Source organism: Alosa alosa, chromosome 9 (genome assembly GCF_017589495.1).
Source record: "Alosa alosa isolate M-15738 ecotype Scorff River chromosome 9, AALO_Geno_1.1, whole genome shotgun sequence".
Lineage (NCBI taxonomy): Eukaryota > Metazoa > Chordata > Actinopteri > Clupeiformes > Clupeidae > Alosa > Alosa alosa.
In genome coordinates, this window is record NC_063197.1 from 24,030,268 (window position 1) to 24,046,063 (window position 15,796).

The following is a 15,796-nucleotide window of genomic DNA, read 5'->3' on the forward strand; positions in this document are numbered from 1 at the left end:
AGTTGGGTGTTTTTTTCGGTTATGTGGTCACTACTGTATCAACTGGGCTACTAAATTGCAAAGAAAAAAACGTAGGAGCTTTAAAGTTTCGTACATCTTTTTAATATTGTAATGGTTAGGCAACACTACAAAGACTTTGAAATTACATACGTTCACACAGTCTTTTAAACAATATCTGTAAAACAGATGATTGTAACACAGTATACCAGTACTAAAAAAGGGAAATAAAATGGGTTAAAATAATACAATTTAATAAGACAGACAAAGTAAATTAAGAATATTACAGTGAAAACACACACCTCACACAGACAATAAAATGCGTAAGTGCACTGTTCCATAGAGGAAATTGTTAATGTTTGTCATCACACCATTTTAGGGACTGGAGACACCCATATTGCATGGTACATGTCAAGTTTATTTACTAAAATATTCACTTTCCAGAGTCTTCACACTAAAAAAAAGTATGAAAACTCACACAGACCACACACACCCTTCATACATCAGGCAACAGGAAGAAAACTCCTACTCTCCGTCTTGTTCATGCATGCCATTCTCTTTTATAAAGCCCACAATAAAATAGCAGGCTTTAACCAGCAAACCTGACAGCATACACTCCTTACCTCAAGTCACAAGTGTCCCTCTGAAAGTGCCTTATTTGCAGCATGCTTGGTTCTCAATTGTGCAACTTAACAAATCTAAATATACTCAAGTCCCAATACTGAGACAATCGTAATTGCTTCAGCACTATTAATCCTATGATTTTGCTTAAAAATGTATTGAGTTTTTTTGGTGTACATTCTTTTTTCACAAGGTATAACCTTACTATTCATGTGTCTGTTTTACAAACAATCACACATAAAGAACATCTTTCCACTATGTGGAAAGGTGCTTTTGATAGTTTTATACAGTTTATATTTTCCTTTTGGAATACCACTTAGGCATACTTAGGCTACAAGTTCTATCACATATTAATGTTTATTAATTTATCTGAAATTTGTCTTGTCTTTTTTATTTATTGTCATCTGGCTTTCCACTTAACATGTTTAAGTTCCTTGCAAACCCATCTCTTCTCAAGACCTTTGAATGAGTGTAGTTTTAGTAGGTTAAAAAGCCTTGAACTGGCCTGTTTTGGTGGGCATAATGCTTATACAGGACAAGATGTTTGAAAATGGCTAAATCTAAATGTACAGTCAGTAATATAAGAATAATAAAAGTAGTCAATTCAGATTACTCATTGAGATCTTCAGCAGCTAAACTGTCACCGGTCCTGGACACGGAATGATGCTATGATATCCTTCTCATTTAAGTGACAGTAAATCAGATTTGAGTGTAACCAAAGCCAATCATACAGTACCTTAAGTAGGAGAAACAGCAATGGTTTCTCCTGCCTCCTCAGCCCTAATTGCGGGCCAGTCATCACTCTAGTCATTTAAGGTGTCTGTGTAGAATATATGGAAAAGAAAGCATAAACCATGCTGATGACAGTCAGTGAATTGCACTTAGCCTCGTATAGATTTTCAAGCATCTTCTAAGTCTTCCTTTTTGTCTTTTTTGCCTTCCCCTTCTCCCTCCCCAACTTCGCTGCCATCCCGTCGCCTTTTGCGGTTCCGGGCACCGGTCTTCGATGCCGGCAGGGAATCCATGCCAAGGACTTTGTGAATCTGGCGGAATGCGAGTAGTCGCAAGGCATGCTAAAGAAAGAAGAGGTGCAGATAGTAATTGGATAAAGACCTTGATAAATATACACATACATAACGAGGTTCAGCACCGGCCTTCACAGTATAGCGTGATTACCTGTGCGCTAGCGGTTATGTCCTCTCTGGCTTGCTTACTCATACCATCCAGAGCATCAGTCTGATCTTTTTCACAAGGGTCCAGCAGACCAGGCCCATCTGAGTGAAACATGCAGAAAGGGATATGTACACAATAACAATAGTGCAGAAGAAGAGGGGTTTAGTAGATTAAGTGGCAAGGGCTGCATAAGAAAGGTGGGGGAGGATGGGGGGGGCACCAACAAGGAGCACCCAAGAGCAACAGGGGCAAGGAAAAACTCCCTTACCAAGGAAGAAACCTTGGGCAGATCCACGGCTCAAGGGGCTAACCCAACTGCCAGGGGTCTTGGTGTGTGTGTTGGGGGGATGACAGGGGAGATGGGATAGTGTGCTGTGTATGTGGGGGGAGGGCAGTGTGCAATATGTGTGTTGGAGAAGCTTCCTGATGAAATAATGTGCTGTGTAGGTAGGGGAGAGGGGAGATGGTGAAGATGTGTGTGTGGGCGGGAGGGGAGTGGAGCAGTGACCGTGTGTGTGTGTGTGTGTAGTGTGTGTGTGGGTAGGTGGGGGCAGTGTGCTGTAAGTATGTAGAGGATGTGTGTTGGAGAAGATCCTGAAGACAATGTGCTGTGTATGTAGGGAGGGCAGTGTGCAGCAAGTATGTAGAGGAGGCTTACTGTAGCAAGCAGTGTGCTGTATGTATGTGAGGTGATGACAGGGATGATGTAAGTGTGTGTGTTTTGTGTGTGTGTGTTGGGGGGGGGGAGGAGAAATCAAAAATAATAAATAAAAAGTTCTATGGAGATGTGCAAAAGTTGGAGAAAGTCAGATATGTGTGTGTGTGTGTGTGTGTGTGTGTGTGTGTTTTGACGTGTGATGAAATAAGAAAATACATTAATACATTTGTATTAATGTGTTTTGGCAACTATATTCTAAACTGCTACAACAAAATTCCCTGATATTCCATGACTTTGCCCCAGATATGATAAAATTCCCTGACTTTCCATGTCTGGAATAGACCATCAAAATTCCATGATATTCCAGAAATTCCGTGACCCATGGGAACCCTGAATATCACTTAAACGTAGACAAAACAAACATGCAGAACTACCATTTCATAATGTATTTCGTAATGCAATTTCAAAGTTTCCACCTTCACGGTTCCAATTACAGGTGTGTTCAGAGATATGTTTCAATGCCTTGAACAGAAGCAAACATTTACTACGAACATGTTTTCTCTAAACAGCACTGCAAAAAGTGATATCTTACTAAATGTTATAATCTTATATTAAGCTAAAAAATCTAGTTAGTATTGTTTTTAGTATAAGGACACTTACTTTGAGCTTTCCTGTAAGATTACTTGACTTAAAATAAGTCAAAATCTTCTTAAATTACTATATATAAACAAGTACATTTATCTGCCAATGGATTAAGAAAACCAGAAAAATGTATTTTAAGATGAACAATTTGTCTTAAATCTGAAATCTAAATTAAGGTTAATTTTCTCAATCAATTGGCAGATAAATGTACTTGTTTTTTATGTCTTAATTTAAGAAGATTTTGACTTATTTTAAGTCAAATAATCTTACAAGAAAGCTCAAAGTAAGTATCTTCATACTAAAAACAATACTAACAAGATTATAACACTTAGTAAGATATCACTTTTTGCAATGAGATAATTAGAACAATTTTGTATAAACATTCCATCTCAACGGTAACCCTCTGTCCAACTCCCAGCATGTTTGCGAGAACTACCTTCTGAAACTGTTTGCGAGTGTTCGCAAATGTTCACAGCAAACAAAAAAGTCTTTGCAAATATTCGTGAACGTTTGCGAACATCAAGCTAAAGAGCACTAACCTGGCATAAGGATTCCAGTGGCGATGCATTCTAGAACCCTGCGCATGGCCTCTCCGGGACTCAAAGGACTTGAGGCACTACTGATGGCCTTCTCCACCAGCAGCTCCATTGCCTACAAGTTTAGAGGAGACATGGTTGGTTTGCACAGCCCTGAAATAAAATTACATTACATCACAACCACAAGATTTGATGGCAACTCACCCAGCTTGGCATCTTTGCCCAGGTTGGTACTCGCTGACAGAGGTCTCGCAACACCCTGATGATGATCACACAGGATTGCAGGCCATTGGCTCGAGCCTGAGGTGTCAAAACCACAGGAAAGAAATTGTTGATCTAGTGTAGGCTACTTCCTGTGCAACATGCACCACACCCAGGTGGGTGCTACACTTTCGTGGTGGTTAGTGACATGCTCATGCAATTAAAACAATGTGCAACTTTGTGTACAAAATAATTAATAATAATAACAATTCATTAATAATAAATCATTAATTAAAAATATGAATTAAAATAATTAATTATAATATTATAATTATATAATAATAATTACCTGAAACCATTTGGCATGGCGCAAAGCAGCTAGGTACTCTAAACACCTTTTCTTGCTGAGAACGTCTGGCGGGTCTTTTTCTGTCACTACTGTAAAGAAGGAACTTTGTTTATTAGTCCATGCTGTGATTTAGAGATATAGAGTTTTCACAACTGCCATTTTACATTAGAAAACAAACTGGACTTACCTTAAAGCAATACTAGCTAACACAGTGAACACTAAAAGAATCAAGACATAATTCTCTAGTCAGACGTCAGAAGTATACGCCTGATAAATGTACCCAGTACACCAAATTAGCACTGGAAATCTACAGTATGTATAGAAGTGTGAATATGGTGAATATGTGAATATGGTGGTAACCAATGGCACAAGTTGCATAATGAAAGTTATTTTAAGAAATATATTTTCACACAAAGCAAAGCGACTTATGTACAGTAGGGTCTGCTGATACAAAGCAAACCAGTGCTTTTATATAAGCAATATTTCCTACAACAATAGACTTTTTTTGGAGTAACAAGGTACACAAGGAAATAAGAGATCACATAACATGCCCTTATGTAACCTTATATAAAAACTTAAACTCCCTTATAATTCTCTTCTACCTTCCAGGGATGAGAGAGAAGTGGTGCAATACTCCTCAATGACTAGACCATAGGCACTTAATGTGGCATGTAAATATTAAATGTTTGAAAGGTCACAGGAATGTGATGGAAAAAGTTTCTAACCCTAAATCAAGGCAATGTATGCTATATGCATATAAAGCTATACACTATAAGCATATAATCTATAAGCCAAACCCAGCTTTGGGTTTTTAAGATGAAAAGAATAAACAGACTCTCGTCCCTGGGTATAACTTTTTCTCATTACCACATTACGACACTGTGAAGAGAGTCTATGTTGGCAGCAAAGGCATGCCACTGTGGCATAGAAAGGTGAGAGATCCTGCTTCCAATGTAAATTGAGGTTCCAAGAAAACAAACAAATAAATAAATAAACAAACCATGTAAGGGAGGGTCTGGACTATTAATTACCTGAACCAAATGACACAGACAAAATAAAAAGGCTGGCCAATGGTTTGTTTCCTTATTTTCAATGTCATGGGGTGGGGGAGACCAGTTGGACATTCTTAAAGTCCGGTCTAAAGTCACTCTAACATGCTCCAGCGGCAGACTTGTTTTTATCAGGAGAGACACACAGTGCACTTGGACTGAAAGCATGGCTTCTCTAACCTTTCTCGGCCGCCTTGGCTCCTGCCTCTTCCTCCTTGTCGGGGGCAGGGGCAGGTTCTTCTCTCATCACTGGCGACGTAAGAGAGATGGTGACCTGCATTTTTGGTTCCTTGCTCGCAAAAATCACGATGTTGGCTTCGTCTGGGTGAGCCTGCACCTCATACTGATCTTCAGAAAATGTCTGCCGGTTAAAAGGACACTGCAGATTACTCACTACAGAGGAGGGGCTGCTGCAGGTTTAGAGGACAGTTTCAGCGGTCTCTAACATCTGGAGTGCACAATGCAACCAGGGTGACCTTCTGTCAGTGACAAAATATTTGAACAATATCCAGTCAATATAAAACAAAATAGGGGACCAGGAAATCTGTCCTTGTATTCAAATCAATTGTGTGTGTGTGTGTGTGTGTGTGTGTGTGTGTGTGTGTGTGTGTGTGGTGGGGGGGTTGTATGGCTTTATACTTTTCACTTTGTAATTCACAAAGTTAGGACAAATTATTGCCCCAATGTCACTCTGTAGGGTTTGGGTGTCATAACCAGGCAGTTGCACTAAAGATCAGTTAAAACATTTTCATTGACACATTCACTCAAACAAATCGTGAAAATCCTCCTCAGCCTACAGTATCCCTGAGCATTTGTATGGTACTTCTCTTGACAAATTTGTTGGGAGTAATAGAGCTCTACTAATGTGTGTGTAAATGGATGGAATTACAAGCACTTATACAGATGAACTGAACAGAAGTTTTAAGATGTTAAATCCCTCTAATAATTATTGAAAGGTCCAAACCCAGAATCCCTTGGAATCCTGTTGCTTTTGTTAAGAGCCTTATATTCTCTCATTTACCATTATTTGTCCCCAGTAAAATCTAGAAATGGGTTTGTTCCACAACTTCCCCATATTACTAAAAATTACTCAACCAAATGACCCACATACCTTCTTTTCACAACATTACCACAGGAAGTTTGAACCATTAGTTCAAACAAAACATCACATGGTGAATAATATTAGATATCCCAAACTTGTACCCATTAGTCCCATCCACTATATATTTTGCATGCGGTTTATCTGTAACAGTCTAAAACAGGCTTTTGTTGTAGACCTATTCCATACCAACTTTCAGATCAGAGTTGGCTCCTAGCTATAAACACTTCTTTAGGTGGTGCTTCTAAAATTTCCTTTAACACAAAAATTCAGCCTTTTTGATCACATTCTATTAGATAAAGAATCTGTACCTTTCTTAAGATTACACTGGAACTCTAGTTTAGATAAAGATGAGTGGATGAACAGAGTATTTTACCTCATTCTCTGATGTTACCATATGAGGTATGCAACTTTGGTCTGACAAAACATGCTAAGATGCTATTTTACAAACCCATATGCAACCCTGTAATTAGGCTGTGGAATAAAATGGCCCACTTTAGCTGATAGCACCCTTTTAAAATGAAATTCCATGTTTTAGTTTCAACAGTTTTGACATGTTTTTTTTTATATTCTGATTCCTGATACAATATATTCCTCAAATGTATGCTTGTTTGTCCCATATGGTGACATCACTCTTGTGAGACGCTCTTACCGCTAACTGACTTGGTAACTGCTCAGCGACCGTCTTCAGGAGAGAGCAAGTGGGTTTCTTGGCGGCCAGGAGAATGAGCTGGACATTCCTGTCACCGTGCAGCAGCAGGCCCTTGGCTAGGATACCCACACGCATCACCCCCTTTAGCATCCGGGCCTGAGGGTCCACTCTGAGTTCAGGAAGAGGGGGTCACAGAGGAGGGAAACTGATAAGAAACCAGCCAGACAACAGACACACAGACACAGGAAGTGTCACAGAGCCCCAGTTCCACGCACATTCTGACAACAGTTAAGTGCAAAATAATTCCATGTTTACATTCAAAATCAGGTTTGCGTGGAACATATGGGCCATTGCTTATATATTCCCACACTCATATTCATCCCACTTTGCTTCTTCACCTAACAATGAGAAAACCAATAAGATATAAATTAGATCTTAGATCCCTCCACAATTGTTGTAATAGGGCTTTCTATGCGATGGATTAAAACAACTGACTATGTATACAAGAAGTGGATCGCAAGGGAAGAAATACTCATTAGTAATTCCTTCTTAATACTTGTACCACTACAACAACTGCCACCAGAAGTTGCTTGTTTTTTCCACTTTTCATTTCCCTTGCTTTCTGTCTGTTGTAATTGTGTGGCTTCATCTTTATGCAAATATTGCCACAGAGGATGCCAGACTGCTTTGAGACAGGGTGTGTAATAAACCGTACGTTTTCTCATGCTCTGCATCTTGTGTGTCCCCACAGGCCTCTTTCTCCAGCAGGGAGTCCGAGACCAGCTTGAGGGCTCTCTCAGAGTGCGAGACGATCCTCTGCACGGCCTGGAGCTCCTCTTCCACTGGGTAGATAGTGGAGTGTTTGGCCATGATGTGGCGGTCGTCCGGGGATACAGGCCGGCGGACAGGCTGCAGGATGGGAGAAATCAACAAAGAGCTTTGGAGTGAGGTCTGAGCTACACCAGGCACGTAACTGAAATGTTCCGTTCGCGTTGCGTCTGCTGCAACAATTAGCTTCCACTATAATCAATGGAAGAAGCTACACCAGACGTGAGAGTGGGGCGTACATTCGAAAAAAGATAGACCATTCATCTAAAATCGATTTTACAGGCCGCGAAACGGAACGCTTCAGTTACGCGCCGGGTGTAGCTTCCTTGTGAGGCTAAGGAACGGCGTCTTGGAACATTGGAACATTGTTGTGGAAATACCCGCAGCACGGGTTGCAGCACAAGCGACTGAACCACTATGGAAGTGTTTCAGAACAGAGGACTCACAGCAGAACTTCATGTAATTGCTTCTAAGCTGCTATCAGCACTGTGCAGCACAGAGAAAATGATGTATTGTGTAATTTATGATCACATCCAGATCACTCAGCATTTTATCTTAGAACACAGCAACACAGTTTTATGATTTCTGACAGCATTGACTACTGTAGCTACAGGCACTGTGTCAATTTTCTCATCTTTCACTTTTAAAAACAAAAGAATGATACACTGACTTAGACCACCCACAACTACCATCACTTTAAAACCAGTTTCTGTTCTTATGTATACTCTTCTAGGCTGAGTACAATTTTCTCAATATATTCCTGTGGTTTTAGAGTGCCAAAAATAAATCAACAGAACATCTCCTCAGTTTCAAATTTGTCAAAACTTGAAAACTTGAAGAGTAAAAACAGCCTTAGTCATGAAGTCTAAATAAATGTATGAGTGTATTTGACGACAGGTGCTATAAAGGTGCTTGACGAAGGCGTTTTAAAGAGCTCATGGAAACAAACCACCTTCAAACCACTTTCACCTTCACTTTAGAGCTCATCGAAACAAACTGCCTTCAGCTCATTACCCCCATGTATGTTAAAGTTAAAGTTGACTGGTATTTCTTTAATTTTTCCTTGGGGATCAATAAAGTATCTATCTATCTATCTATCTATTTAGCAAACGCTTTTATCCTAAGTGATACAGACTCGCAATGGCAGGTTAGGAAACTGAACCTGGGTCGAGCGATTGTCAGGCAGAGACTGTGCTCCACCACACCCACATGTGCATTACGATACATGACTTTGGACACTAACCAGAAGAGGAGGAACAGGCATGCCGGGCCGACTCATGAGCGGGGGAGGTGCCATTCTACGCCGCTGCTCCCCCCAGTACATCTGCTCCTCCTCCAGCCTCCTCCAGTACAGCTCCTCTTCATAGCGCCTGCCAGGGCAGAAGGGGAAGCACAACTAATCATGATCAGTCGGACTCCGAGGAATGACTCCACACAGGGGAGAAGTCCAGAAAAAGGAGAAGAGGAACTGATGTTCGGAGGACCTTTTCTCCCACTGTTGTGGGCCTGTGTATATGTATGATTGATCATCTGCGAGAAGGAGAGCATGTGAAGCTGCTGTCACATGCCTTTTTATCACACAAAGGCTTTTCCATTTTTTTCAGATGAAATCAAACCTGTGGGTCTGGTTCAGTGACACATGGTGTTGATTCACTCATGCACAAACACACATGGCCTTATTATATCAGTGTTAGGGTTTTTCTCATGAATTTAGTCTTTCCCTTCTATTTCTTTTTATTTTTTCATGTTTTATTTATTTCATACGTTTTAAAATAGCTTTAGTCTTTTTCAATCTCTTATTCTATTATTTTATTCATTTAGATTTTTATTGTAACATTAAAATGACTGACCTTGACTGGAAAGCACTTTGCTACAACTCCTGTTATTTCTACATGTGTTGTACAAATAAATGTGACCTGACATGATATGACACACACACACACACACACACACACACACACACACACACACACACACACACACACACACACACACACACACAAAATGAGAGAGTGAGAGAGAGATTCCATACCACCCCATGTCGGACCTCATCTCCATGTGCCAGCGCTGCTCATCTTCCTGCTGTCTCTTCAGCACAGCCTTCTGTTTCTGTTTCCTTAGCTTGCCCTCCTGCAGCTTCCGTGCCCGGTTACTCGGCTTGATCTCCACCGGCAGCTCCGGGTTCACCTTTTTCTGCCAGAAAAAATGTCACTGCACATCAGACACCCCTTTAAGCACCATACAGCTAAATCTGAAATGATCCTGGAGTGGAGGGGAAATGTAGGCACAGTTTGCTTGTCAGGGCTGCCATCTTGTGGTGAAGACACAGTAAGACCAGTGGACTAACATTTAGATAGATAGATAGATACTTTATTGATCCCCAGGGGAAATTCAAGACATTGAATTTTTGTAGGCTCCACTGAATACAATCTGGACCAGATGTACACTGGCAGAAACCAATGTAACTTGGAATTACATAATAAACACAGAGGAAGAATCAAGCCGTCTAAATCCACCAAAGAATTGTGGCAATTTTTTTGAATGCTTGAAAAGAACTACTTGCCAAGTACCTCAAAAAAAAATGTAAAATTGCACCGATAGGCAAACTGATGCTGTTTTGAAGACAGAATGAAGACAGTTCGCACCGAACACTGATGTGATTTTAATGCTAAGCATACTTTATTTTAGAAAGCATCCACACATTCTAGCTGTTTAACAAGGACTATTCCTGTCCTATTAATATTTCTTTCACTAAGCAGAAAGGAACCTGTTTCATTCCTTTCCATGTTAGATGGCAGTTTATTCATTTTTTTTCATTTAGCAGATGCATTTTTCAAAGCGACTTACATGTCAATTACATTACAAGGGCATTGTTACATTGTTTGAAAAGGAATGAAATGCCAGCACTCTGCTAAAACTCCCATATATTTATTGTGTTGCAACGTTTCGACCCGGCTGGGTCTTCCTCAGGCAAAAGGTCGGGTCGAAACGTTGCAACACAATAAATATATGGGAGTTTTAGCATAGTGTGGCCATTTCATTTCTTTTCAGTTCTAGTTCCATTTGCCCTGCACCTCACCGGTGGGGATGTGCACACTTCCACTACTACTCATTGTTACATTGTCCCCAGAGAAACACGGGGTCAAGTGCCTTGCTCAAGGGCACAACGGTGGAAGCCGAGAATTGAACCCACAACTTTTCAGGCTACTGCATGCTAGCCCAGCTCCTTAGCCACTACGCTACCACCTCCCCACATGTTCCAATTATAACCTTCAAAGTAAGCCAAGTCTCTGCTTGCACTATCATCTCTAATGTAATCTGCTTCTCAGTATCCTTTTCGTGGGTTTTTTTTTTGCCCACCTTGTATTGCAGACGGTGCCTCCGTCCCTTCAGATGCATCTCTTTAGCATTGGGATCATTAAAACTGCATTCGCAGAGCTTGCAGTGGAAACGGATGACCTTCCCGTCCTCATTGTGAACCTGCAAAATCGAAACAGCATGTGATCATTCCAGAAAAAAAAAATCAATGTAATCCCAGCCAGACAAAAAGACAATAAATGTCACCAAGCCAAATCCATACTGTACCAAGCATGTCTTTATAATATGGCTATGGACTGAGTGGATAGAGTGAACAGGGTACTGTTCGGAGGTTATCTGTCCACCTACCTCTTCCACGTAGTCATGGCCGACAGGCTGGATGTCCCCCTGGCCACCCACACTGTCCCCTTCATCATCATCACTGTTGAGATGCTCATCTGATTTGACCGGCGTCTGCTTGGCCTCCTCCAGCTTGGCTGGGACTGGCGGGGTGGGTTTATGAGCTAGGGCACCAAAGATGTGAAATTATTGTACATGGCTTTCATCAAACACCTATAATCCAATGAGCATATATATGCTTACATTCATTTTTTCCCATTAATCACGTTAATAATAATTATGAAGAAAAATGACAACCAGCAGTACATTGAATACCACTATCCCAACATCCCCCACAGAATTATCATTATATCTATCTATATTACCAAAGCAATTACTACATAAAAGGTCTCAGATTTATCACAGCTGAGTCCTACCAACAATAGGTGCTTTGGGTGGGACAGGTTTTTTCGCAGGTGTTGAGGCTTTGGTGGTGTTCAGTACAGTAGCTTTCGGGGGTGTGGCAGCAGCAGCAGCAGCAGTAACAACAGCAGCAGAGGAGGAGGTGACGCTGGGAGCTGTAGGCTTCCCTGCGGTCACTGTAGTGGTGACGGGTGCAGAGTTCACCAATACCGGCTCAGTAGAGGGTATGGGCTTGCCAAGCTTTGTGTGCAACTTCACTACCTGTGGAAAGCAAATACCTCACTGACTGGAAACACGATAAACTTGAGCCAGTCACCTTGAGCCCGCATACACTTACTCTCTACCAACAGTTAAAAAGCAATTCAGCATATTTTCATCAAGAGCAACTAACAGGCAAAACCACAAAAGCAAAACATTATGGTAGCATGTGTAAATTCAACACATGCCTTTGTCCGCTACTAATGGGGAACAGAGCAATTGTTATTTGTGATGTCTTAATCACCTGGACAACATCAATTTTGCATGCCGTTATGAGTAGTGGTTACAGCTGCCATGCTAACCTTCTGGTGCTTGGCCCCCCGTATGTGTGCTGCGTAGGCGTCTGCTCCGGTGCAGGAGACGTCACACAGCTCACAGCGCAGCTGAGTCTGGGCACCGCGGGGCCCGTTGCTGGGCTGACTGCCTGACTTCAGTGTCGCCTCCTTCTTCTTGTGCTTTTGACCTTCTAAGTGCTCGCGGTACGTCTGTGAGGGACAAGGACAGTATGATTCTGAGTGAAAGACCTTATATGTGATGGATTGATTACTTTACTAACATTAGCTACAATAATTAGTTTTGATCATTTTTTACATCAACTATCTCTATTCAGCAACACAATAAAATAGCAACACCATCTTAACATTACTTCTAACTCCATGAATGCTATTTCAACTTTTCACTGATTTGCACACATAAATGATTGTATTTAGTCTGTCATCCCTCAACCACCATTATCTGGCAGACCCAACAATGGAGGCCTACAGTACCTGTGGTCCTGCACAGCTGATCTTGCAGATATCACAGTAGTGCAGCTGGGGCTGTTTGGGCGGACCTTTGGGCTTCTGCAGCTTGCTCTGGTGGAACACGGGCTTCTTGTAGGAGTTGACAGCCGGCGCTGTGACCATGTTGCTGCCCGCGTTGCTCCAGGAGGAGCTGGTCAGCTGTTTGGGAGGGGGCTGCTGTGGAGGGGGCAGTGGCTGCTGGGGGGGCGGCTGGGACTGGGGGAGGCATCTGGGCAGGCTGGTAGTAGGAGGGGGTGGAGGTGTAGCCAGTCGATTCATAACTGGAGTAGCTTATGCCTACGAGGAGGAAACGCCAGAAGACAAGAAAATTCATTATGTCTAGAAGTGTACAGTTCTTTATTTTTTCGTACACCAACCTATGATGGCACAACATATTTTTAAAACCTATGTATCCTCTGCGAGTGGTTAAACTATGACATCTTAAGATGGAACAGTTAGCACTGAGCACTGTTAGCTCTCTTACCCGAGTAAGACGTAGCAGCAGTGGTATTGACGCTGTAAGAAGAGCTAGGAGTGTAGGTGGAGATGGGGGTGGGGGGCTGCTGTACACTGGTAGACACAGGGTACAGGCAGTAGTTGGAGGACACGGGGTTGGCTGGGGTCAGCGGTTTTAAGGCGGTCACCTGTCTCTGAGGTGGCGGCTGGGTGTAGCCTGTGCTGACTGGACTGTAGACGTTTTTCAGCGCTGCAGGAAAACAGATGCAGTGACAAGAGAAAGAGAGATGGTCAGTTTAGTGTCTGCCCAGGCAAAAGTGAATTATTAATTTCCTGCCATTCTATGTCAGCAGAACTGTAGGTGCATCAAGGAGCAATAATAATCATAATGCATTGGCCCAGATATGCCCACAACCCAAATGTGTTCCAGAGTCAATGGCTAATACCTGTGTACTAATATCTGTGGCACTAAGAGGTAAATAAGAAACATATAATCACCAGGCTGGAAATAAGTGTCAGTTGAGGTCCGCTGAGCAGGAGCTATGGTGGTCTGGTAGTACTGTTTGTTTTCATAACTGCCAACAGATGCAGCGCGGCCATAGGTGTAGTTATCCTGTAATATTGTCAGAGCAAAGCAAAATTGGTCAGTATTATATAATGACAATTTATTACATTATCAAACAGTGTACAATATTCTGGTAATAAATAATCAATAAATATTTTTGGTGAATTTGATACACATACCAAGACACAACATAATTCTAATAGTATTACACATATTTGTATTTTGTCCAAGAATACAATGAACAGAACAAAGAAAGTAGAAATTGGCACTGACAACCCTCTAATTAGCCTAGATTACAGGGGCAAATGTGTGCAAATTAACAGGTAGGCAGGAACTGACCACCTCAGTGAAGACTTGGTACGTCTGTGGTACAGTAGTGGGCTGAGGCGTTGGGTCCTGCTGGCGGTAGACATACTCTGGAGCCGGCTGGGCCTGGTACCCAGGATAGGGGGCAGACGCCACGGGCCGGGCAGCCTGAGGGCTGGGGGCCGGGGCATAGGAGGCAGTTACAGCGTGGGCCACGCCAGTTGCTGGCTGCACGCTGTAACTGGCTGAGGTGGGATGTGAATATGCATTGGGAGGCTGCGTGCTGCGAGAGACAAACATAACAGCGAACATAAAGACCACACAGCGTTCAGGAGCATACTGCAAACAGGACTACTGCAAAAGATACTGCAAACAGGACTTCAATATTCTTGAAGCCCCTCTTGGAGAGAAAAAAGTCAACTAGGCTTCCATCATTTCTCCACTGACTATACTAAATACATCTCAACACTAAACTACATAATAACAATACACCTACAATGGCAATTATGCAGGATAAATAATTATTTGTTAACAATATAGTGCGGATAAATGAATCCCACAGTTAAGGAAAAAAAAACTTTGACAGGTCAGAGTACTGTATCATAACTATCATACCATCATGTCATAATACTTGAATTTCTTGAATTTCCCCTTAAGGATCAATAAAGTATCTATCTATCTATCTATCTATCTACTTTCTTCCAGGTTTTTGGTCTATACACCATGTTATACAGAAACAATGCGCTTTGTTCCTTGAACATAGCTGGAAACACCAAAGTTAAAGGCTGCATTGAACTTCTACTGCTGTAGGCTACTGAATAACACTGCGAATAAGGCACAGCAGAACTGTCATGGCTCCTGCAAATAGCATAGCAGCTAGTGTTGTAAAGTCAACCCACAACTTATATCTGAACGGATGAGGGATGTTGTTTTTTCGTAAATCTAGCCATTCTGTTGTGCCCTATTCGTCGTATAACTTTAACTATAAAATTTAACTCTGGCAGTCAAGCCCACTTCAACTGACATAATCACGCATGTAGGCTACAGACTGACATTACACTGAGCCATTCCGGCATCGCATAACCAAACCTGCTTGCACAGATTCTGCACCAACCGTGACTAACCTCTCTGACTTCTTTCGTTAGCAAGGATTTTTAACTAGCAAGGTTCAGACCTTGTTAGCTAGATTAGCCATTTCCTCATTCAGATACCTCTGTAGCAACCCCAAAGCGACGCAACAGCTTCAGATTTACAGTATGTCTGCAGGACACAATAAACTGTTACATGTTTACCGCATGTAGCGCTGACCCGGCAATTACCTGTACTGCGGACCGGCACCATGTGTGAACCCATAATAATTACTTGCAGCCATCTTGGCATTTCAGAACCGCTGTATCGGTCTGTGGTCATGTGACAAGACCTAGCCACTCGCAAACCACTGTTTTAACTATATGCGGGCTGCAGCGATACACTATCTGCTATTATTTTCTCATTTTCTTTTTTTAACCCCACTGACTGAAAGAAGCTCTCCAGGAATTGTCATCCGTCCTATTATGCCTACAGTG

General features: G+C 41.9%; 1 protein-coding gene across 1 annotated transcript; it reads right to left on the minus strand.

Annotated features, from left to right (window-relative positions):
* Window positions 1-112: 112 nt before the first annotated feature.
* zfr2 (zinc finger RNA binding protein 2) lies at window positions 113-15,704 on the minus strand. The gene is given in 20 exon segments (XM_048252811.1): window positions 113-1,691; window positions 1,795-1,892; window positions 3,631-3,742; window positions 3,832-3,927; window positions 4,178-4,266; window positions 5,407-5,587; window positions 6,978-7,146; window positions 7,693-7,886; window positions 9,049-9,175; window positions 9,853-9,998; window positions 11,166-11,285; window positions 11,472-11,626; window positions 11,879-12,125; window positions 12,425-12,607; window positions 12,890-13,130; window positions 13,132-13,201; window positions 13,389-13,610; window positions 13,859-13,973; window positions 14,265-14,514; window positions 15,551-15,704. Coding segments are annotated over 20 exon segments (3,042 nt in total). The 5' UTR covers window positions 15,604-15,704; the 3' UTR covers window positions 113-1,517.
* Window positions 15,705-15,796: the final 92 nt, after the last annotated feature.